Source organism: Lucilia sericata, unplaced genomic scaffold, assembly GCF_015586225.1.
Source record: "Lucilia sericata isolate MDLA Ls3-8-SP2 unplaced genomic scaffold, ASM1558622v1 Contig000063F_arrow, whole genome shotgun sequence".
Taxonomy (NCBI): domain Eukaryota; kingdom Metazoa; phylum Arthropoda; class Insecta; order Diptera; family Calliphoridae; genus Lucilia; species Lucilia sericata.
Genome location: NW_023994098.1, coordinates 248,420 through 275,555, shown reverse-complemented (window position 1 = coordinate 275,555; position 27,136 = coordinate 248,420). Strand labels below are relative to the sequence as shown.

The 27,136-nt window shown below is 31.5% G+C and overlaps 1 protein-coding gene across 1 annotated transcript in view; it reads left to right on the top strand.

The window, feature by feature from the left end:
• LOC119616246 (ATP-dependent Clp protease proteolytic subunit) overlaps positions 1-25,497 on the top strand; it is a 31,243-nt gene extending 5,746 nt beyond the window's left edge. The window contains exon 3 of the mRNA XM_037972579.1: positions 24,928-25,497. Within this exon, the coding sequence (XP_037828507.1) occupies positions 24,928-25,188 (261 nt within the window). The 3' untranslated portion in view covers positions 25,189-25,497. The remainder of the gene's footprint in view (positions 1-24,927) is intronic.
• Positions 25,498-27,136: the final 1,639 nt, after the last annotated feature.

Sequence of the window (27,136 nt, the reverse complement as noted above, 5' to 3'; positions counted from 1 at the left end):
CGGCTTCTGCCCATAAACTTTGTTGAACACCGCTGTGCACCATCATGGAGCGAGCCATTTCCACCAACGTTCGATTGGCTCGTTCCGCAACACCATTTTGCTGTGGTGTGTGAGGGACTATACTGGCTATACCCTCACTTTCCAAAAAGTCGTCAAATTCCCTGTTAACGTACTCACGGCCATTTGCGCTTCGTAATATTTTGATTTTTCGTCCAACATGCTGTTTATAAATCTTGAAAGTTTTAAAATTCCCTGTTAACGCACTCACGGCCATTGGCGCTTCGTAATATTTTGATTTTTCGTCCAACATGCTGTTTATAAATCTTGAAAGTTTTAAAAACTTCACTCTTGGCCTTGAGAAAATATACAAAAACTCTTCTCGAGAAGTCATCAATAAATGTGACGAAGTACCGTGCACCACCGAATGAGGTCACTCTAAATGGACCGCATACATCGCTGTGTATGACTTCCAATAAGTCACTTGACCGTGTAGTTGACTCTTGAGGAAATGGGCTTACATGAATTTTGCAAGTCATGCATGTTTTACATCGAGCTGATGGTACACCTTCCTTCAAATTTATACCCTTAACCATTTCCCTTTTCGACATATCGCACAAAGAATTATAATTCAAATGGCCAAGTCTATTACGCCACAGTTCACCAATATCAGTAGCCACATATAATTGTTCGACTTGATCTTCAATTATAAATAAATTATTATGCTTAAAGGCCTTTAGAATAATTTCTCCATCGAAACTTTTCACAACAGCAGACGTCGAATCGAAAACCACAGTCAAGTCATTAGCCACAACTCGGCCAACTGAAATGAAATTCATATTCAATTCTGGAGAATACAAAACATCTTGGAATTTAATCTTCTTAACATTAATCACCGTCTCTACGTCACCTTTGGCCATAATATGCTTATCGGCTTCGAATCTAATTTCCTCCGTGTGCTCGACAAAATTCGAAAACATTTCCCGCTTATAGCACATGTGTGAAGTTGCCCCGCTGTCTACGCACCATTGTATGTTTCTTGTATTCTGCTTTTCCTGTGATTGTATATGTAATATATGTTGTTTTTGCCCCTTTGCAGGTTTTTCACATTTATTGGCATAGTGACCCAATTCGCCGCAATTAAAGCATTTGCCCTTCATTTTGTTCTGTTTATTATTTTTCTTCGCCTTATTCTCTCTCCGAAAAGTTTTCATAGAAAAAATTTGCTGTGTACTTGTTGTTGCCTCTTCGCGATCAATTTTCTGTTTATGTCTATCTCCCTCTTCGAGAATTTTCTGTTTAACGGTTGTTAAATTGGGCAAGATATCGCGTGTCTCAATTGCTATAACAAAATTCTCATAGTCATCTGGTAAACTGGAAAGAAGCATTATAATCAGGAGTTCATCTTGGATGACAATTCCCGTCTCCGCCAGCTTTTCTGCCAAATCCGTAATCCTTCTGAAGTGGACCTCTCGGCTTGTAAGTCTCTTCCAAACGTACCCAGGCATCTCGTGATGTCAAGCAATTCTTTATTAAGTTCAGTTGAGATGGTTTTATACAAAGCGTTATTGTAGCGAGCGCTTTTTCATCTTCTGCTCCCCACGCTTCTTGATCCTTATCAGTCTTAGCATCCTCGACCTTAACAACACCATTTGCATGCTTCCACCAGCCATTGTGTATTAATACACTACGCATGTGTATGCACCAACTATCATAATTCGTGTCGTCCAGCTTCTCTATTTGATATAGGGACGTCATTTTTCCACACGTTGACCAAAACTTTACCAACAAAATTCTCCAAACTTTATTCACTTTAATTATATTCACCAGAACTTTGTTCTGGGCCCATAACCTGTTTATTTTAATATAACAAAAGTCTTTATTCTATTTCAAAAGTAAATTAATATTAAAGTTTAAAATAATGCGTGTTATCTTAGGCAAGTACAAGAATAGAATGAATAAAAAGGATAAGACAAAAAGAGAACAAAGTAAAATAAGTTAACGATATTCACATTGGAATATAGAGTTGCCAATAGTTATTTATTCCGTTTTCCAACAAAAAATTTATTTTTATATGAAAACTCTAAGAGCGGGTTTTTGAGATGGTAATCAAATGCCAATTAATAATCAGATTAGTTAATCTAAAAATAAATTTAATCTTATGTTAATTCCCTTTGATGTTTTTGAGTACAAGATTAAACTTCGCAGTGTTGCCATACAAAACAACAGAAAACTTCACTGTTTGTTATCAAAACAATGTATATTTTATAAAAAGATGAAGACAATTGTAAATTTAATATGAAAATTAATGAAAACTTAAATTAAAAACAAAAAAAATGTATTTTGAAGTGTCCATAATTTATACTAATCAATAAATAGAACATTTTAATGTTTATATTTATAAAAATTTTATTACTTTTTTTGCATCAGCTGTTTACACTTTTGCATTTCGTGCTTAAGATTAAACCACCTCCATTGGGCGCTTAAACTTGCAAACAAAATTAACTAATTGAGTACTCAAAATCATCTTTCGAGGATTAATATTAATTTAATCGCTAATCTTTCACCTAAAGATTGGCCCTAAAATGTTTGTAGATCCTTAACTAACTTTACGATTAGGTAAAATAAAAATCTGTATTCAATTTAATTTATTATCAAAAATCGATTTTCATCTTAAGCGTTTTCCACCGGAAAACTGTTTTTATTTAAAAACCTGTAATCTGCGTAAACGTAATCGAAATGCAGAATAGAGGTCGTTATTTATTAATGTGATAAAAATTTATAAAAATCTAAAAAATTATTTTTCTTGAAAAAAAAAAATCGGTGGAGTTTTTCATTTTAAATCAGAAAAATTTAAATTTTTCCAATTAAAATGCAATTGTTTTGCTCTTACATTATTAAAAAAATTTTCAGGATTTTACTTTAACAAATTGTATTTACAAATCCCTTTTATGTTCTGTATAATAAAAATAAAACAAAATAAATCACGGCTGTATAGTATACTAACTTTGTGACTAAAAATTGTTGCAGCAGAAGACAAAAGACATAATCGGACATGGGATAACTGAAATAAATCACATACTTACACATTGATTGTTGCCTTTTTGAGTTTTATTCTAAATCAAAAAAATAATTTTTGAGTCTATCGAATAAACACACAAATTGATTAGATTAAATTGAGCAATAATTTTATTCATAAAACTAATGTGTTGTTTCTAGATAACGTGTGAAAATTTTACTTGTATTTTTTTTGTTACAATATCAAAATACTAGTAAAATTTGTGCTCAAACTACTCGCACGTTATCTAGAAAAAACACATAAGTGTAAAAACTAAAGAAAAATTTTAGAACTTGTTCAAAAAAATTTGCTCTGGAATGAATGCAAAAAGAACCACTTCAGATTCTTAAATAACAACCTTGGAACTAGTGATGTCGCCATTACTTCAGGAGCCCGTTCCTCGGAATATTGTTGTGGTCCTAAAATACTTCTATAGAGTGTTCAAGGAACTAGTTCTTTGACCCTAGTTATGCATTGGTACTACACTAGCTTAATGGATTCCGAAACAATTTTTTTGATTTTTTTTAGAAAATTAACATAAGGGGAACCCGTGCCGGAAATCGATTGAAAAGTGTCTATAATATGACTTTTTTGATTTCTTCAAAAATTTTACCATTAAAACTTTAAAAATCGATGTCTTCCGATCAAGAACTGCTGGAGTTGGATGGGGTCAAAGTTGGACATTTTATTTTTTTTATTTTATTTCATTTATTTATTTAACCGAGCCCTTATGGGACATATATGGTTAAAAGTTTTATAAAAATGTGGAAGAATTCATAAATGCATTAATAGTTACATATAAGAGATATAAAAATATTATAACACTTAAACTATATTATCATTATAATATAAAAAGAAAATGTACACATCACACTAACAAGGAACATTAAGACAATTCGGAGGATAAGAAGTCGGAGAAACCCAATTTGGCTTTTGGCAAGTTAAATGAGAATATTTTGAGATTGTTTGGTAGTCTATTCCAGATTCGAGAAACTCTAACCACAAATGAATGTTGATATGAAGATCTCAAAATTCTCTCTATAACAATCTGAGGCGAACGAATAGAGTGGGAAAATACAAAATTATTCCTTAATGCCCTCGGATATCCTGTATAAATTATCTTGTAAAATGTTAAAAGTAGCCTCAGTCTTATGTACGAAGAAAAGAATAAACCAAGGAAACATTTAACATAGGTAGAGACATGGTCATGTAACGTCAATCCATAAATGTACCTAACAATTCTATTGGCTATCAATTGAAAGGAGTAAAGAGTAAAAGGAGTAAAGAAAATCTAATATTTAGAGGAAGACAATAGCCCAAGCTATACAACCTTATCAAAACAAAACTAACTTTAGACTTTACTGAGTTAATATCTTTAACAAAAGTAAGTTTCTCGTATAAAATTACACCTAAAAAACGCACATTATCAATAATTTCGACAGGATTATGGGACATCCTTAAATTAAGGAGGGATTTATTATTTAATCCGAAACTCATAGCCTTTGTCTTATTCACGTTAATGTATAAAAAATTGTGACCCATCCAGGAATCGGTAATAGTAAATCATCATCTGCATATAAGAAGATATCAGAGGTTGGTAAATGAACATGGCATATAAATCCCACTAATACATGATAGGTTAGGCGAACGAGTTTCCCCAAAAGACACAAATTGCTGTCTGTGTAAGAGAGAACCATTTTGCAAGAAGCACGGCTAAAATGGGTATAAATCTTATTTATCAATAAATTTAAAATTAAAATTAGTCCTCGAAAGATGTTTTTGAGTACTCAATTAGTTAATTTTGTTTGCAAGTTTAAGCGCCCAATGGAGGTGGTTTAATCTTAAGCACAAAATGCAAAAGTGTAAACAGCTGATGCAAAAATATTAATAAAATTTTTATAAATATAAACATTAAAATGTTCTATTTATTGATTAGTATAAATTATGGACACTTCAAAATACATTTTTTTGTTTTTAATTTAAGTTTTCATTAATTTTCATATTAAATTTACAATTGTCTTCTTTTTTATAAAATATGCATTGTTTTGATAACAAACAGTGACATTTTCTGTTGTTTTGTATGGCAACACTGCGAAGTTTAATCTTGTACTCAAAAACATCAAAGGGGATTAACATGAGATTAAATTTATTTTTAGATTAACTAATCTGATTATTAATTGGCATTTGATTACCATCTCAAAAACCCGCTCTAAGTGTTTTCCAGGTGGAAGAAGAATCAGTACTGTTAAACCTCAACAAACTATTTTTTCTTTTCAATTTTCTGATAATTTGCTTGACCCTATTTCGATGTTTACAGTAGATGCACCAGTTGTCGTGACAGGTTGTGGCATCTAAGTAAATCCCTAACCGTCATTGATTTATTAGAATCAGAAAGTTTTGTGTTAAAATCCCCCATTAAAGCAATATGCTTAAAACGACAGGAGATATCGCCAAGTATTTCATCAAGACGATGAAGACCACGACTAGATCCATGCGGTAAATGTACAACACCCAATAGAATTTTATTAAAACCACAATAAACTTCTAAAAATAAGCACTCAATAGTATTGGGATCAGACAATTCAAACAAAATTTTGGCCTTCAAACCTTTTTTTTAATAAAAAGCAAACCCCACCGCCCCTGATGCTATCAGTCCTATCAAGTCTAAATAAGTTATACCCAGGTATCTACACAGCGGAATCTAAAACCCATTATTTTAACAATGTCTCTGTTACACCTACAACATCTAGAATAGACCCAAAAAGGATTTGCCTAAATTCATCAATCTTAATAGAGTGATTAGATGGCTTAATGCTTTGTACATTCATATGCCCAAAGTTGAAATAATGTTCCTTATTAGAAAAGTTATTAAAAATATAATCATTAGAGCTAGTAATAGGTCCTAAATTAGTTGAAAGATTCATGATAAAAAAATTAGTTTTAGATGTATATCAGAAAAGACAAATTAATTTCAAATGTAAATATATAAAATACAAAATATACAGTGTCTCACATAAGTATTCGAATTTGGTTGTACTTTGAAAAGAAACATAATTTAATAATATTTTTTGTTTGTGAAATGAATATTTAAATTTGTTATATTGTCTAGAGAGTCCTAAGGTATAATATCACACTCTTTAAAATTTGGAAGAATTACATTTACCTAAATTGATTTAACTTTTTTTAAAAAAAGTCCATAAAATTGCCTCACAAAAGTATTCGAATTTTTCCTGTATTTCATATATGACCATATTATACGAAACACAAAAATTATAATCGAGTGGTTTTTTGCTTAAAATTGTGTTAAGGGGTTACTATCGACCGAAATTATATATTTTTGGCCCATTTGTTTCACAATTTTGGAGCATTTGTACCATCTTTTAATGTAATATCATTAAAATGGCGATTTTTTACCATATTTGCAATTTTTGTTTCCTTTTTTTCTGAAGTAAACCCAAACTTTAATATTGGGATTTAATACACCCCTTGAGGTATCTAAAAATAATAATTTTTGTTATAAGGATCTGTACTTAAAAGTTCCAAGATGTATTTTTGGTATCGTTCTTCTGTTTCTAATTGAATTGTATGGATCTTAAGACCCTTTTCGTACCACTAGGGTCGTTATTTTCCGACAAAGTTGGCTGGTATACATTCATGTACATATTAGCACTAATATATTTTAAATTTTCAATACATTATATCGGTATACAACTCCAAAACATGCCTTAACAAAACGTCATCCTATACAGTAGATTTGAGTTTTTACTATTCGTAATTTTCACGCTTATGTTGCCCATTACAATAACAATGTAAGTCCAAAATTTTGGGTTTATTTTGATCATAGTAATAGACGTGTTTTAAATCGCTCTCACAGGAAAATAACATTGTGAATATAAATTCTTAATAAAAATATAAAAAAAGATAAGTAACAGCGAATGGACGCTAATTAAATACATACTTATTTATTTTTAATATTAAAAATACATTTAAATTAAATAAATTGTCGTTTTTGTTAATGCAATTATTAATAAAACAATTTATAAAAAAGCAAAAAGTATACAAAAAGAAAAAATAACAACAAAACCTTAAATAGAGTGTAGTGTGTGTTATTGTGCATGAGTTTCTCTAACTCTCCAACAACTGAAAGGAGGCTCAGTAGCAATGGAAAAAATGCATACTTTGTTATGAGCTCTCCATGCAACAACAACAATAATTATGATCCAAAAAATCATAAAAACTATTTAAGTGTAAGAACAACAGCAAACGAGAGATCTCCTCTCTCAAGTGCGCCAAAACAGAACAATTGTGTAGATAATAGCGCAAAAGAAAAAATAAATAAACAAACAACAGATTCAAAAACAACAACAAACGAGAGATCTCCTCTCTCAAGTGCGCCAAAACAAGACAATTGTGTGGAAGACAAAGCAAAAGAAAAAATAGATAATCAAACAACTGATTCAATGGTTGATGTAAATAGTAATGCTAATGTGAACAATATCACAAATAGTACCAATAACAATATTAACACTGTGAAAACCATTAATGATAAGGAGGGTCACTCAAGCCCAATGTCAAAGAATACTGGTGCCATACCAAAAAATACTCCAAATTTATTGAGCTCGCATAAAACGCAAAAGATCCAAACGGGAATGGACCGTTATGTCACTTATGCAAAACGTAAGTCCAGCCCTAGGACTTCAAAATTGGAACCAAATCCAAAACAAGCGAAAACAAATTCCGTAAGTCAAAATCGTTTTGCACTGCTTGATAACCAAGAAAGTGAAAAAGTACCATCCATGACTTTAAAAGACCAAAAGCCACCTCCCCTCTATTTGCGCGAACCTACCACCAATCTATTGGTAAATAAGTTGTCCCAACTTGTAGGCAAAGAAAATTTCCATGTAGTCTCTCTACGGAAAGGAAATATTCAGGAAACAAAAATACAGACTTATTCAGAAAAGTCTTTTAGAACAATAGTTGATAGTTTTGATTCTGAGAAAAGAAATTATTACACGTATCAACTAAAAAGTGCAAAGGGTTTGACAGTAGTTATCAAAGGTGTAGACAGCTCTGTACCAACTGATGACATTAAAAAGGCGCTAGAGTCTGAAGGTTATGAAGTGAAGTCCATTCACAATATATTTAACAAGGACAAAATTCCCCAACCAATGTTTAGAGTTGAAATTACTTTTAACTCTTCACAATTGAAAAAAAAGGGTGATACTCATCTAATATACAGTTTAAGATATCTTCTCAATCGCAAAATAACTGTAGAGGAAGCCATTAAGCGCAGAGGTCCTCCTCAATGCCTAAATTGCCAAGAGTTCGGTCACACCAGAACTTTCTGCAAATTACCATCTGTTTGTGTGAGATGCGGAGACATCCATAAGAGTCAAGATTGTCCTTACCCAAAAACAGATAAAAATAAAAGAAAATGCAGTAACTGTGGTCAAAATCACACTGCTAACTATCGCGGATGTCCAGTATATCTACACATCCAACAATCAAATAAGGCCAGAAGACCTTTATATGCTCAATATAAAGCTTCTAACTTCCCAAGCCTTCCTAATACTTCTAGTGCTCAATATAGAAGTATCACAAATAAAAGCAATCAGAATAAATCGTATGCCCATACGACAAAAGAGGGTTCCGTTACCCAAATGAATGCAAATCAAACTTCTAGTGCCCAATATAGAAGTCTTACAAATAAGAATAATGAGAATTTGCAATCAAACAATGAAAATAATGCCCCATTATTTTCATAGGCACATGCATTAAAAGAGGGTGTGCCTGCACCCGAAACAAATTCTCAAAGCTCTATTGAGAATCTAATTCAAACCATGAACAGTTTCATGGCAAATATGCAAAATATGTTTCAACAATTAATGCAGAATCAAAGCATGCTCATGCAGATCCTGCTAAATAAAAAATGAATTCTCTAAGAATTTGTTTTTGGAATGCTAACGGCCTTAGCCAACACAAGAATGAAGTAGAACAATTCCTGCTACTTCAGGAAATTGACGCACTTTACCCTAAAGAATTGTTTCAGAATTAATGGATACTACACTTACGATACAAAACATCCAAGTGGCAGAGCCTGTGGTGGAACAGCCATTTTAGTGAGAAAAAATATTAGATATTTCCCAATGCCAGAATACAAAAAGGACCATATCCAGGCCACCTCTATAAATATACCTGATAGTCGAGTTACAATATCTTCAATATATTGTCCTCCTAGGTATAATGTTAATCGAGAGCAGTTTCTCGAATACTTTAAAACTCTTGGCCCAAGATTCATAGCAGCTGGTGATTATAATGCAAAACATACATTTTGGGGCTCTCGCCTCATTACTCCCAAAGGCAGACAATTGCTAGAAGCAATATCGTACAACAGACTAGATGCCATATCTAGTGGCCAACCTACCTATTGGCCTACAGACCTCAATAAGATTCCCGATCTAATTGACTTTGCTGTAATCAAAAATATAAAACGAGAATTTATTTCAGTGATCCCTTCATTGGACCTCTCGTCAGACCACTCGCCTACAATTTTAACGTTATTAGAAACCCCAAATAAATTGGAAAACTATTGTTCTTGTTTCCCTAACAAGAAAACGAACTGGTTAAAGTATAAAATGTATGTTAGCTCACACCTGCCACAAAACATTTCATTGAAGAATAACCATGAAATACAATTCGCTGTCGATATATTTACGGATATCTTACAAGATGCTGTCAAAGTGTCTACACCCCCAGTCACCTTGGGAGACTTCAAAAAATCGAAATGTCCTAGGAACATTGAATCTCTTATTAAAGAAAAGAGAACACTCAGACGTCAATGGCAACAATCACGATCTCCAAACATAAAGGTTAAACTTAATCAGTGCCAAAGAAGACTTCACATCGCTTTAAAGGATAATAAGGAATCTAATCTGAGAAATTATCTCAAAAACTTAGACCCTACTAAGAAGACAGAATATAGTCTCTGGAAAGCTGTTAAAAATATGCAGTGCCCTATTGCATATGAGTCACCTATACGCCTTCAAAATGGTCAATGGGCAAGAAATACGTCAGAAAAAATTGAAGCATTCGCCAATCACTTGGAGAATGTGTTTACTCAAAATGATACAGATTCTTCTATTAGTGCTAACATTATAAATAATGTGGTTCCACACCCAATAAAATTCCGGTTCTCTACCGTGAAGATGACAATCAAAGGTCTAAAGGCAGGAAAATCACCTGGTATAGATAAAATTACTACCACGATGATAAGTAACCTGCCCAATTCAGCACTGAGAATTATTTTGTTCATCTTTAACTCGAAGCTACGTATTGGATACTTCCCTAACTCATGGAAAGTATCCGAGATTGTTATGATACCAAAACCGGGGAAAGATGTCACTCAAGTGACATCATACCGTCCCATTAGCCTGTTGTCTTTATTCTCAAAACTTTTTGAAAAGTTATTGCTTGAAAGCCTTTTAGTACACTTTAACGATAATTGCATTATTCCTGGCCATCAGTTTGGTTTCAGAAGAAAGCACAGCACTATCGAACAGGTACATCGAATAACAACTCTTATTCGGAAAGCCTTCGAGAGCAAGCAATATTGCTCTGCATTATTCATAGATATTTCTCAAGCTTTTGATAAAGTCTGGCACGATGGACTAATACACAAAATTATCACATTACTACCTGCGAATGTTCACAAACTGCTTAAAAATTACATATATGAAAGATCTTTTCAAATCAGATCTAAAGATGTGATCTCTTCACGTCGAAAAATATCTGCTGGAGTACCCCAGGGGAGTATTCTAGGTCCGCTCCTATATATTTTATATACTGCAGATATGCCAACGAGCGCACTGACTCACACATCTACATTTGCGGATGATACCGCTTTTGTAAGCATGCATGCAAACCCTTCAATAGCTTCTGAACAACTCCAGTTTCACATCGGCGAATTGGAAAAATGGCTGGACAAATGGAAAATAAAAGTCAATGCTACAAAATGTACTCACGTTACATTTACTTTAAGAAGGGAAAATTGTCCTCCCGTGCAGATAAACAATATAAAAATTCCTGAACAAAGCCATGTGAGATATCTTGGTATCCACCTTGATCGCCGCTTAACATGGACTCACCACATTGAAGCCAAGGTTACACAAATAAAATTAAAGTCAGCTCAATTGTACTGGCTAATTGGACCACGGTCTGCTCTAGACTTGGAGTACAAAGTGCTTTTGTACAAAACAGTTATAAAACCGATATGGCTATACGGCATTCAACTGTGGGGAACAGCCTCCTCATCTAATGTTGAAAAATTACAAAGAAAGCAGTCAGCACTGTTAAGGTCAATAACAGGTGCCCCGTGGTACATTCGCAATAGTAATATTCATAGGGATCTCAATGTCCCCATAATACGCGAGGAGATCAAACTCTCTTGTTTAACCTACCTGTCGAAACTAATGGATCACCCAAATCCCCTTGCCAGGGAGTTGCTGTCATTTGAGGGTCATAGACGACTGAGAAGAACGGAAACATTGGATTTTGCCAGATAATCAAATTATCGAGAACTTTTGTTGAAATTGCAGTGGCAATAACGACGTTAGTTATAGTTTAGGTTAAGATTTCAATACTTATTGTAAATTTCTATGTAAGAAAGATTCAATAAATAATAACTAAAATGAAAAAAAAAAAAAAAAAAAATAGTAATCAATATTTAAACACATATCGATATTTTTGAGTTAGACCATAATGATATAGTGGCATGTAGCCTGGAGGTCATTGGTATATAAAAATAATGATACTACCATTGAATGGTGTTTCTTCGAGGCATGTTTTGGAGTTGTACACTTCCACAATACATTGAAAACTTAAAATATATAAAAGCTGATATCTAAAAGAATATATACAAGAAAACTTTCACAGAAAATTTTTTACCCTAGTATTATGAAAATGGACTTAAGTTCCAATATATTGAATTAGCGACAGAATAATGATATCAATAATATATCTTGGATCGTTTAAATACAGATTCTTGTAACAAAAAATGCTATTTTTAGATACTCCAAGGGGTCTATTAAATCCCAATATCAAACTTTGGTCTTATCTCTGGAAAAAAAGAGAAAATACTACAAATATTGCCAAAAATCGCCATTTTAATGGTATTACATAAAAAGAGGGTACAAATCCCCAAAAATTGTGGACCAAATGGGCAAAAAATATATCATTTCGGTTGATAGTAACCCCCTAAAACAATTTAAAGCATAAAAACCAGTCGATTCTAATCAGATCTAAAGATGTGATCTCTTCACGTCGAAAAATATCTGCTGGAGTACCCCAGGGGAGTATTCTAGGTCCGCTCCTATATATTTTATATACTGCAGATATGCCAACGAGCGCACTGACTCACACATCTACATTTGCGGATGATACCGCTTTTGTAAGCATGCATGCAAACCCTTCAATAGCTTCTGAACAACTCCAGTTTCACATCGGCGAATTGGAAAAATGGCTGGACAAATGGAAAATAAAAGTCAATGCTACAAAATGTACTCACGTTACATTTACTTTAAGAAGGGAAAATTGTCCTCCCGTGCAGATAAACAATATAAAAATTCCTGAACAAAGCCATGTGAGATATCTTGGTATCCACCTTGATCGCCGCTTAACATGGACTCACCACATTGAAGCCAAGGTTACACAAATAAAATTAAAGTCAGCTCAATTGTACTGGCTAATTGGACCACGGTCTGCTCTAGACTTGGAGTACAAAGTGCTTTTGTACAAAACAGTTATAAAACCGATATGGCTATACGGCATTCAACTGTGGGGAACAGCCTCCTCATCTAATGTTGAAAAATTACAAAGAAAGCAGTCAGCACTGTTAAGGTCAATAACAGGTGCCCCGTGGTACATTCGCAATAGTAATATTCATAGGGATCTCAATGTCCCCATAATACGCGAGGAGATCAAACTCTCTTGTTTAACCTACCTGTCGAAACTAATGGATCACCCAAATCCCCTTGCCAGGGAGTTGCTGTCATTTGAGGGTCATAGACGACTGAGAAGAACGGAAACATTGGATTTTGCCAGATAATCAAATTATCGAGAACTTTTGTTGAAATTGCAGTGGCAATAACGACGTTAGTTATAGTTTAGGTTAAGATTTCAATACTTATTGTAAATTTCTATGTAAGAAAGATTCAATAAATAATAACTAAAATGAAAAAAAAAAAAAAAAAAATAGTAATCAATATTTAAACACATATCGATATTTTTGAGTTAGACCATAATGATATAGTGGCATGTAGCCTGGAGGTCATTGGTATATAAAAATAATGATACTACCATTGAATGGTGTTTCTTCGAGGCATGTTTTGGAGTTGTACACTTCCACAATACATTGAAAACTTAAAATATATAAAAGCTGATATCTAAAAGAATATATACAAGAAAACTTTCACAGAAAATTTTTTACCCTAGTATTATGAAAATGGACTTAAGTTCCAATATATTGAATTAGCGACAGAATAATGATATCAATAATATATCTTGGATCGTTTAAATACAGATTCTTGTAACAAAAAATGCTATTTTTAGATACTCCAAGGGGTCTATTAAATCCCAATATCAAACTTTGGTCTTATCTCTGGAAAAAAAGAGAAAATACTACAAATATTGCCAAAAATCGCCATTTTAATGGTATTACATAAAAAGAGGGTACAAATCCCCAAAAATTGTGGACCAAATGGGCAAAAAATATATCATTTCGGTTGATAGTAACCCCCTAAAACAATTTAAAGCATAAAAACCAGTCGATTCTAAAATTTGTGTTTCGTATAATATGGTCAAATATGAACAACAGGAAAAATTCGTATACTTTTGTGAGGCAACTTTATGGACTTTTTTAAAAAAAGCTAAATTAATTTAAGTAAATGTAAATTTTTCAAGTTTGAAAAAGCGTGATATCAAACCTAAGGACTGTCTAGACAATATAACAAATTAATTTTTTTTTTTGCACACAAAATATATTATTAAATTTGGTTTCTTTTCATAGTTTACCTAAATTCGAATACTTATGAGGGACACTGTATGTTCAATTCACAATCGATGTTGTATGCTACAATAGTCATAACAATGTTGTTGGTATTTTCTATGCAAAAGCTCTATACAACTCCTACGACAATTTTTCATATGTTTTTCGAATGTTGTAAGAAAGTTTATTAATTGGCAACACAATTGTTTATTTTAACATATAAACAAAATATTCAAATGATTTTAGCATAAAAAACGATAAAGTGGTAACACTGAGATCAAAAACAAACAGCTGTTTACCAAAACAAAAAAACTAAAATTTGATTAAAAACAGTTTAAAATGTGGAATAAAGAAAATGAAAGAATTGAAAATTCAAAGAAATTAATTTGGTTTATTTCGCATGTTTAATTAATTTAATATTTGTTGATTTTTTTTATCTTTTGACATTGTTATGTATATTTGTTTTGATTGTTTTTTTTTCATTGAGAACATAAACATTACTACACTTTAGTAGGTACAATATACAACTTGATTGTGAATTGAACAATAGAAAAGAAAAATTAATTTCAAATGTAAATATATGGAAAAAAGTAACTTACATATATATAAAAAAATAGTTAAAAATTGAAATTGGCAATCGTTTTAAACAAAGAAATAACAAATAATAAACAAAAAAAAAAAAAAAAAAAAAAACAAAAAAACAAAAAAAAATAAGCGTATATAGGAAACTAACCATCTTATTTTAGCAGAAATTAAACGAATTATCAAAACTTTTGAGCCCTGAATAAACAAAAAAAAAATCTGTTAAAAAATAAGATTGTTAAATCCATATCAAAACAAAAAAAAAATTAAAAAAGAGTAGTAAAAGTGAAAAATAAGAATAACTATTATTGGCATTTCTTTTTAAATTCAGCAAAGAACTCTTCATAGTACAATTTTATATGAGGTCTATCCATTGTGACAATTTGCACTCTCGGAACATCACTATGCAAAAGCCGGAATTTTTGTATATGTTTATTTTTTGTTTTTCAGATTACGACAAAAATACATCAGCTTGCGTTCCATAGGGGTATGATTATCGTTTAGGTAGACTCTGGAGTTTATATTTATAGTTTCAGCATTATCATTACCATGTGCAGCAAAATCAGACAATTTTAAGTTACCAGCTTTAAAGTAATTATCCATGATTAAATCTTTAAGACTTAATGAAATCAATTTGTACACAATTTTTTGTTTCTTATTAATATAACAACATAGTAGTATATCCTTTTCAGAGACTGTAACATTTTAAAACCGAGCGAGGTTGATAAAAGATGTTATGAGATCATCAGAAAGAGACATGCCAGTTACAATGATGTCACTTCTATTAATTCTTTTGTGAAGGATGTTGTTTTCAAGTTCAAGTTCAAGATTGGAGACTTTTGTGGTGTTTCCTTATTTGTTAAGTTACAAAGATCAATATCTTTTTTTAAATCAGTAATTTTGAAAGACATTTGCATCATCATTTCGTTGAAGTTTTTCTTCATTTCTTCAAACCCAGCTTTAACTTCGTTGCATAAAGCACTAATTTCGGATTTGTCTGCAGTGGGTGAATGAGTGGGGTCATAACTATCATCCTGGCAACTGGCACACACGAATCCGAGGTTTGAGTTGTCTTTAATAGCTTTATTTGATCTTTACTGACATCCGCACAAGCAAGATGGCACCATCTATCACAAAGAATGCAAGCAATGAATGAACCAGAGCAAATATTCTTTTTTGCAACCAAATCAAGTAAATTGTATAGGTTATGTATCTTCAAGAAAGTAAATACTCCCACACGTGAATGTAAAACTTTTTAAATTAATAAGTTGATGTCAATTTGTAATTATTTCGACACCAAATATAGTAATGAGTATAATAGTGGCAAAATTTATTCTTTTTTTTAATTTTTCCTTGAATTATAAATTAATGTTTAAAAAACGTCTGTCAATGACAAAAAATTATTAACGCACATTTTAGAGTTGCCAGACTTTTTTCTCCATGTAATTTTTTGATCATTTTGGTCATACAGTTTTTTTTTCAAATAGGTATAAGCATCTTTCACTTATTGGTCGTAGCAAAAATTGTCCAAAGGAGTGCAAATAGCTCATTCTTCTTCATTGTTTCAAAAAAAATTTAATTTAAATTTTTCTTTAAATGAGCAATTTTTTGCTCAGAAGAAAGCTTATACAATGGGGATATCTATCAAAAAAATTATGTTTTAACTCAAGAATAAGTTTTTTTTTAATATATGACACTTAATTTCCCCCTATTTTTCAAAATGGACTTTTTGAAAAGTCCATTTTGTGAAAAGCTTAGTGGAATACTTAATTCCTGGAAGACGCAACAAGTTCGAAATGATAATCAAAGGAGAATTTACTTTGACAGTAAAAAAAACTGCATTCGTAACGAATTCGTACGAAAGTCTGATCAAATATAAGAAAGTCTGATAGATGTCGGATAAATGTCTGATAAAATGTCCGACAGTTCGTTCAAAAGTCTGATCAAGTATAAGAAAGTCTGATAGATGTCGCATAAATGTCTGATAAAATGTCCGACAGTTCGTACAAAAGTCTAATCAAGTATAAGAAAATGGCCTGACTATTCTGATCAACGTCTGATGAAAACTATTTTCATATATATAATTTATTATGGTTTAATTTTATTAATTTTAATAATAATTAAAAACTTCCATTATTCATGACTTTTTAAGGGTATAGAAATAAATAATAGAAACTTATACATTACACAGTGAGACAAAATAAACGAAAATTGAAATACCTGGGAAGTGATACTATTTTTCTGAAAGGTGGATCCGAGTAGAATAAGAATATGTTTTTGAAATTTGCCAAACACCTCCAAAATCTTGAGTTACGGGTAAAAACCCGGTTTTTTGTACCTTTAAGCACTTATAAGTCAGTAACATAGTTAAATCTGAACCGATTTTAAGTTTCTCCACGGATTTATAAAGCAGAAGCTGAGGCCTTTATAATTACATATATAACGTTTAAGTAACCTGGAGAGATATGTGTGAATTTCATCAGCAAACTTATTTTTTATTTTAGTTTTACACCGTTGTCCAAGTTTGGAGATGCTTTTTGAAAGTATTTTATATAGGAACCGTACTATTTATTGATTGATTAGAAACCCATGTCTATTCATGAGAAAAACGCAACTTTGTTTTTAAAAATCCGTTATCAATTGATGGAGTTACTGATCTTTTTCTTAATACAAAATTTTTCCAAAACTGATTTTGCGGAAGATGCTTCATATGGGAGATAGGGCTAAATATGGGTCCATCCTCATACAATTTAGTGAAAATGTTTAGATTTATATAAAAGTTATTTATGCTGAATTTCATCGTGGTATTGATGTAATTAAGAGAATTATGGAATTTAAGTCATTTTCTGAAGGAGAATTTGCATGGGGACTAGGGTCAAATAAGGTCCAAACAATACAAAAATCTGTATAAATAAGTTTCCTGTAATCTTTAGTGATACTGCTGATTTTTTAGACAATACGGTATTCAGAAAATGACTTGAATTCCAAAATTCTCCTCTTAATATTAATATCACGATGAAATTCAGCATAAATAACTTTTATATAAACATAAATCCTTACACCAAATTTTTCGAGGATCGGCCCATATTTAACCCTATCCCCCATATAAAGCATCCTTCAGAAAATAATTTTATGAACAAATTTGTATTAAGAAAAATATCAATAACGTCGTCAATTGCTAACGGATTTTTAAAAACAAAGTTGCGTTTTTCTCATGAATATACATAGGTTTCTAATCAATTAATATACAGTACGGTTCCCATATAAAATACTTTCAAAAAACTTCTGCAAACTTGGTCAACGGCGCAAAACTAAAATAAACAAGGTAGAGTGCTATATTCGGCTATGCCGAATCTTAAATACCCTCCACCAGCAAGCTACTTTTTATTAAAACTCATTTAAATATCTAATTTTCAGATAACTTGGCAAAATTTTTGTTTCCGTATTGAGGGTACTAACATTAATGCATATGTCAAACTAATTTTAATAAGGTCGAGAAAAATGTATATTAATTCTGTAGAATAATTTATATATACAAAATACACATTTATGTCGAGTTTTATCCCGATAACTTTGATTGTCAATGTGCATTTGAGTAATTTTCGGAAATGGTCCTTATATGGGAATTGTGACCAATTATCGATCGATAAGAAAAAAATTTCGTATAATGATTTATATGCCAAAAAAAATTCAATTCGAATTTTACTATAATAGATTTACTAATTAATGAAATATGTGCGTTTAGGTGATTTTCGGAAGTGCTTTATATGTATACGAGCTATGACCTTACACAAAACATATTTTTGTCGAATTTTATCAAGATATCTTTATTTGATAATGAAATATGTGCGCTTAAGTGATTTTTTTGAAGTGGACCTATATAGCAGCTATTACCATATATGGACCAATCCGGAAAATTTTGGAAGAGTGATTCATATAAAGATAAAACATATTTGTGCCGAATTTTATCTAGATAACTTTATTTAACAATTAAATATGTGCGTTTAAGTGATTTTCGGAAGTGTGACTTATATGGGAGCTATGACCAATAATGGACCAATCCGGGAAAAAAGTGGTAGAATGATTTATATGCACACAAAATATATTCAAGTCGAATTTTATCCTTATATTTTTAGAATTTAATGAAATATATGCGTTTAAGTGATTTTCGGAAGTGGACTTTATATGGGAGTTATGACCAATATTGGACCGATCCGTAAAAAATTTTGTGGAATGATTTGAATGTACACAAAACATATTTTTGTCGAATTTTATCACGATAGCTTTAGTTGACAGTGAAATATGTGTTTTTAAGTGATTTTCGGAAGTGGGCCTTATATGGGAGCTATGACGAATAATGGACCGATCCGTAAAAAAATTTGTAGAATGATTTGTATGTATACAACACATATCAACGAATTGTATCACGATAGCTTTATTATTCAATGAAATATATGCATTTATGTGATTTTCGGAAGTGGGCCTTATATGGGAACTATGACCAATTATGGGCCTATCCGGAAAAAAATTCGTGGAGTGATTCATATTTAGACTAAACATATTTGTGTCGAATTTTTCAAGATAGCTTTATTTGACAATGAAATATGAGCTTTTAAATGATTTTCGGAAGTGGGCCTTATATGGGAGCTATGACCAATAATGGACCGATCCGTAAAAAAATTGGTAGATTGATTTGTATGTACACAAAACATATTTAACTCGAATTTTATCACAATAGCTATATTCATCAATGAAATATGTACGTTTAGGTGATTTTCGGAAGTGGACCTTATATGGGAGCTATGACCAATTGTGGACCGACAGAGACTGTATGATTTCTGTTCATATTATATTTGCATGTACAAAATTTTGTGTTGATACCGATATATTTGAGGGAGTTATTAACGATAAACTAATTTCCGGGAATATATACCTTTGTATGGGGGCTATGGGAAATATTGGATCGATTGTAAAGATCTTGAACAGAATTGATCGCAGGCATAAAAAAATAATGTGTGACAAAATTCATCGAAATATCTTTGGCAGTTTCTGAGAAAACTTCAAAAGAATGTTGAAAAAAACGTAATTTTTTCGAGGTAGTCTGAAATTTTTACTCATAACTTTTTACGTTGTGAACCGATTTTGCTGATTTTCAATACCAAACTGCTTAGGATAATAATAAATATTTTGGGTGAATTTGGTTGATTTCCTTTGCTTAGTTTTAATGTGAGCATGTTTTACACAGACATACAGACGGACATAGCTAAAGAATTTGATAAGGACCCAGATATATACTTTGTTGGGTCTTAGATGAATATTTCTTGGTGTTACACACGGAACGACAAACTTATATATACCCTCTATCACCACTGATGGTGGTGGAGGGTATAAAAATATGTTTGCTGATGAAATCACACATACACACGGAACGACAAACTTATATATACCCTCTATCACCAGTGATGGTGGTGGAGGGTATAAAAATATGTTTGCTGATGAAATCACACATATGTCTCCAGATTACTTCTCAGCTTCTGCTTTCTAAATCCGTGGAGAAACTTAAAATCGGTTCAGATTTAACTAAGTTACTGACTTATAAGTGCCTAAAGGTACGAAAACCCGTAACTCAAGATTTTGGAGGTGCTTGGCAGAAAAATAGTATCACTTCCCAGGTATTTATTTTTGTCGCATAGTGTTATTTTTAAAATTAATAAAATTAAACCATACTACTTACATATTATATACGAAAATAGAGTCAATTATATACATCTATTTAAAATTATAAAATTAAACCATACAAAATCATGTAATTTTTTTGATAATGAAATTTATTTATATTAATTGTCTGACGAAGTTACAAAAACAATTCTCTTCAGATTATGTGCAGATTTATCGGATATAATTCTTAAGCCATTTCATATTTTACTTCAGAAAATGTACAGACTATTCTCCTTTATGTCGAAAAAATAATATAGGAATAAAAAAACAAATTGTCCTCCGTCAATGTGCAGATTAGTCTCATAATAGTCGTAACACTGAAATTCTCTTTCGACAATGTGCAGACAAGTCTGATGTTAATCGTTTAATTCTTCAGAAAATGTGCAGAAAAGTCTAACAAACAGTTTGCCGATTATTTTGTAAAATGTCTAAAGGAAATTTAGAAATTTGTTAAAAATTCTGATAAAGTATAAGAATTATTTCATAAAATTTCTGATTGTTTACTGGGCACATAGCCAAAATAAACAAAAATAATAAAATTAAAACACAGCTAACAGTGAGGAAAAATATGTAGAAAAGTCACTACAAATACATATTCAAAGCATACATGGGAATATTTAATTATATCGATTAATTAATTAGCATTAATTGAAATAAATTTTTTTTTAATGAGCATTATTTTGTCTCGTTGACCTTGACGTTCGGTTTGTCTTTACCTATCAGGTCGACCACCCCTTCCTTATTATACCCTACACCACTTTAGTGGGGAGGGTATATTGGGTTTGTGCTGATGTTTGTAACGCACAATAATATTGGTCCTACACCCACCTTAAAGTATACCAATCGGCTCAGAATCATTTTCTGAGTCGATTTTTCAATGAAATTTGGTACATGATCTTCCATTGTTCCAGGGACGAAGCCTATTGAAAATGGTTAAGATCGGTTCATTATTTCACCTATCCCTCATACAACTGAACCCCCCAATAGGGCTTGTAATCAAACTACAGGTCGCAATTTTGGAGATAATTCAATGAAATTTGGCACATGATCTTTTATGGTATCGTAGACGAAGCCTATTGAAAATGTTTAACATCGGTCCATTATTTCACCTAGCCCCCATATAACAGAACCCCCGAATATGGCTTTTAAACCTTGTAATCAAACTACAGGCTCAATTTTGGAGATAATTCAATAAAATTTGGCACATGATCTTTTATGGTACCGTAGATGAAGCCTGTTGAAAATGGTTTACATCGGTCCATTATTTCACCTAGCCCCCATACAACTGAACCCGCCGAATATGGCTTTTAAGTTCCTAATTATGTTTAATATACTCATATCTCGACAAAAGCTGCAAAAACCAAGTTGTATACAAGACTTGATGACCCTCACGAATTCCATAATAATAGGTTCTCATATAACCCTAGCCCCTATGAAAAGCCCCATCAAAATTTCATTTAAATGTCCACAATTTTATTCAACAATAAACGGCTTAAGTATGTATATCTAAGGCAAGGTACAAATCAACTTAAATGCTTTATTATGGCAACTAAATCACATTATATTTTTGTCAAAGGTGTAGGGTATTATATGGTCGGGCTCGCCCGACTATAATTTCTTACTTGTTTTTTGTGTGTTTGGTTTCTCAATTTTTAATCTTACGAGAATGCACGTACAGACGGACGATCCACGCAGTGACGGCGCTTTGTCATGACGCTGAGGGCAGCTGTTAAACAATGCAAATGAACACCAAAAAAATTTTGATTTTGATAAAATAAAATAAATAAAATAATTTAATTTTTATTAAGTTTTTGCTGCGACAACATCACATTATTTTTGTCGCAAGGTAAATGAAATCTAAATGAAAGAAATGTATACTCGAATTTAAAATTTTACTTGTGGACATGCCGCTTAATGTGTGTTATATTTCCAATTCGATTAACAATATCAGCTGTAATTGTTATTATTGTAATATTATCCATAATGTTGATTCTACTTTGTGTGTTTTTATACCCTCCACCACCATCAGTGGTGATAGAGGGTATATATAAGTTTGTCGTTCCGTGTGTAACACCAAGAAATATTCTTTTATGATCCAACAAAGTATATATATCCTGGTTCCTTATGAAATTCTGAGTCGATTTAGCTATGTCCGTCTGTCCGTCTGTCTGTCTGTCTGTGTAAAACACGCTCACGTTAAAACTAAGCAAAGGAAATCAACCAAATTCACCCAAAACATTTATTGTTATTCTAAGCAGTAAAAAGTTATGAGTAAAAATTTCAGACTACTTCGAAAAAAATTACGTTTTTTTTCTAATTGTGATGATGAATTTTGTCACACATTATTTTTTCAGGGCAGTGATCAATTGTGTTCAAAATCTTTACAATCGATCCAATATTTCCCATAGCCCCCATACAAAGGTATATATTCCCGGAAATTAGTTTATCGTTAATAACTCCCTCAAATATATCGGTATCAACACAAAATTTTGTACATGCAAATATAATATGAACAGAAATCATACCATCAACGTAGATCTCAGTCGGTCCAAAATTGGTCATAGCTCCCATATAAGGTCCACTTCCGAAAATCACCTAAACGTACATATTTCATTGATGAATAAAGCTATTGTGATAAAATTCGAGTTAAATATGTTTCATATACATACCAATCATTCTACCAAATTTTTTACGGATCGGTTAATTATTGGTTATAGCTCCCATATAAGGCCCACTTCCGAAAATCATTTAAAAGCTCATATTTCATTGTCAAATAAAGCTATCTTGATAAAATTCGACACAAATATGTTTAGTCGAAATATGAATCACCCTACCAAATTTTTTCCCGATAGGCCCATAATTGGTCATAGCTCCCATATAAGGTCCACTTCCGAAAATCACTTAAACGCATATATTTCATTGAATTATAAAGCTATCGGGAAAAAATTCGACACAAATATGTTCTGTATACATACAAATCATTCTAACAAATTTTTTACGGATCGGTCCATTTTTGGTCATAGCTCCCATATAAGGCCCACTTCCGAAAATCACTTAAAAACACATATTTCATTGTCAAATAAAGTTATCGTAATAAAATTCGACATAAATATATTTTGTCTAAATATGAATAACTCTACTAAATTTTTTCCGCATGGGCCCATAATTGGTCATAGCTCCCATATAAGGTCCACTTCCGAAAATCACTTAAACGCATATATTTCATTGAATTCTAAAGCTATCGGGAATATGTTTTGTGCTATCGACTTGAATATGTTTTGTGTACATTCAAATCATTCCACTAAATTTTTTACGGATCGGTCCATTATTGGTCATAGCTCCCATATAAGGCCCACTTCCGAATATCACTTAAAAGCACATATCTCATTATCAAATAAAGCTATCTTGATAAAATTCGACACAAATATATTTTGTCTTTATATGAGTCACTCTACGAAATTTTTTCGGATAGGCTCATAATTGGTCATAGCTCCAATATAAGGTCCACTTCCGAAAATCACTTAAACGCATATATTTCATTAAATTCTAAAGCTATAAGGATAAAATTCGACACAAATATGTTTTGTGTACATATAAATCATAATACCAATTTTGCCCCGGATCGGTCCATTATTGGTCATAGCTCCCATATAAGGCCCTCTTCCGAAAATCATTTAAACTCACATATTTCATTGTCAAATAAAGTTATCTTGGTAAAATTCGACACAAATATGTTTTGTCTTTATACGAATCATTCTACGAAATTTTTTCAGGATAGGCTCCCATAGAGGGTCCACTTACGAAAATCACTTAAACGCATATATTTCTTTGAATAATAAAGCTATCGGGATAAACTTGAATATGTTTTGTGAGCATATAAATCATTCTACCAAATTTTTCCGGATTGGTCCATATATGGTAATATCTTCTATATAAGGTCCACTTCAAGAAAATCACTTAAACGCACATATTTCATTATCAAATAAAGATATCTTGATTTCTGTAAGGTCATAGCTCCTATACATATTAGAGTTCTGCATCGAATAACTTATCTTATCGGTCGATAATTGGTCACAACTCCCATGTAAGGACCATTTCCGAAAATTACTCAAATCAAAGTTATCGGGATAAAATTCGACACAAATGTGTATTTTGTATTTATATATATTCTACGGAATTTTTTTCCGGATCGGTCCATAAGTTGTCTTAGTTCTCATAAAAAATAAAATTCAAAATGAGTATGTTCTGAGTACAGATAAATCATTCTGTTAAAATGTTTTTGAACTGGCCTATTAATAAAAATATTTCTGGACCTAATTAAAATTAGTTTGACATATGCATAAATGTTAATACCCTCAATACGGAAACCAAAATTTTGCCAAGTTTTCTAAAGATTAGATAGTTAAATGGGTTTTAATAAAAAGTAGCTTGCTGGTGGAGGGTATTTAAGATTCGGCATAGTCGAATATAGCACTCTAACTTGTTTAATTATAAAATTTTGCAATATTGCTAACCTATTTTTTATTTTTAGGGCCAAGCTACAGATATCCAAATCCAGGCAGAGGAGATAGTCAAACTAAAAAAACAGTTGACTAATATATATGTGAAACATACAAAGCAAAGCTATGATTTATTATATCAACGAATGGAACGTGATAATTTTATGTCTCCAGAGGAAGCAAAAAAAATAGGATTAATAGATCATGTTCTTGAACATCCTCCAGAAACTGTGGCTGAAATAAAACATGATGACGATAGCTTTGAAAATAAAAAGCAGGAAAATGATAAATAAAACCTTTTTGAATGAAAGATAAATATGTTATATATTTGTGTATATTACGGGTTTTGATCTTACAATGCATAAAGTAACATATTAGAAGCAATTATATATAATTTAAATACAAGAATTTCTAATTTGAATAATTGTAATTATTCAAGTATTGTAAAAAATGCGATTTGCATATCCCAAGCCTGATAAATTATCATCAAATATGTAATTTACACATCGGTCACTTGTTTTTCATAATGTTTTTATTTGTCAAGCGATATGCCATTTATCTAAACTTGTTAATAAATTATAATAAAAACTGTTTCAAATGAATTTCTCATTCATTTTTCATTTTTTAACAACGTCATGTAAGTGTTTCATTATCTAATGTTTGTACATACATAAGCCCATGTGATGACAATCGCACGATTATAAAATCGCATACGATTTGAAAATCGCCCAATTTATTTAAGTATGTGTTGGAGTTCGCGCGTTTTGTTTGCGTTTAGAAATTTTTCTAAGTTGTTTTCGAAATAAAATAAAAAGGAAAATCGTCAATAAAAACGAAAACAAAAATTATGAGAAAAATCCAAAGGCCCAACTATAATGTGCATAAGCTTGCTTAAGGTAATGTCAAAATCGAACGAAAAGTCTCTCAAATTCTTAAGAAAATCCGAGGAATCTTTTAGGTGTACTTACGTGCATTCAAAACAATTTAGCTCTATTTGCACATTTATATGACACACGTAATAAAAAAAATACATATTTCAAAATATTTTATTGAAATAAATTCATTTTCTTGTAGCTTTCCATTTTTTTCTTTATTTTCTTTGTGTATAATAAACAAACAATTGATTCCGTACGTAATGTGCTGTCAGTATCGCTCTTTGCTTAAGCAAATAAAATTTGACAAAACTTGACGAAACTCTCTTAAGTACGTTATAGTTTGTCACATACAGTGTCTCACATAAGTATTCGAATTTGGTTGTACTTTGAAAAGAAACATAATTTAATAATATTTTTTGTGTGTGAAATAAATAATTAAATTTGTTATATTGTCTAGAGCGTCCTAAGGTATAATATCACACTCTTTAAAATTTGGAAAAATTACATTTACCTCAATTGATTTAACTTTTTTAAAAAGAAGTCCATAAAATGGCCTCACAAAAGTATTCGAATTTTTCCTGTATCTCATATTTGACCATATTATACGAAACACAAAAATTATAATCGAGTGGTTTTTTGCTTAAAATTGTGTTAAGGGGTTACTATCAATCGTTCTTCTGTTTCTAATTGAATTGTATGGATCTTAAGTCCCTTTTCGTACCACTAGGGTCGATATTTTCCGACAAAGTTAGCTAGTATACATTCATGTACATATTAGCACTAATATATTTTAAATTTTCAATACATTATATCGGTATACAATTCCAAAACATGCCTTTGCAAAACGTCATCCTATACAGTAGATTTAAGTTTTTACTATTCGTAATTTTCACGCTTATGTTGCCCATTACAATAACACTGTAAGTCCAAAATTTTGGGTTTATTTTGATCATAGTAATCAATATTTAAACAGATATCGATATTTTTGAGTTAGACCATAATGATATAGTGGCATGCAGCCTGGAGGTTATTGGTATATAAAAATAATGATTCTACCATATTGAGTGGCGTTTCTTCGAGGCATGTTTTGGAGTTGTACACTTCCACAATACATTGAAAACTTAAAATATATAAAAGCTGAAATCTAAAAGAATATATACAAGAAAACTTTCCCCGAAAATTTTTGACCCCAGTATTATGAAAATGGACTTAAGTTCCAATATATTGAATTAGCGACAGAATAATGATATCAATAATATATCTTGGATCGTTTAAATACAGATTCTTGTAACAAAAAATACTATTTTTAGATACTCCAAGGGGTCTATTAAATCCCAATATCAAATTTTGGTTCTATCTCTGGAAA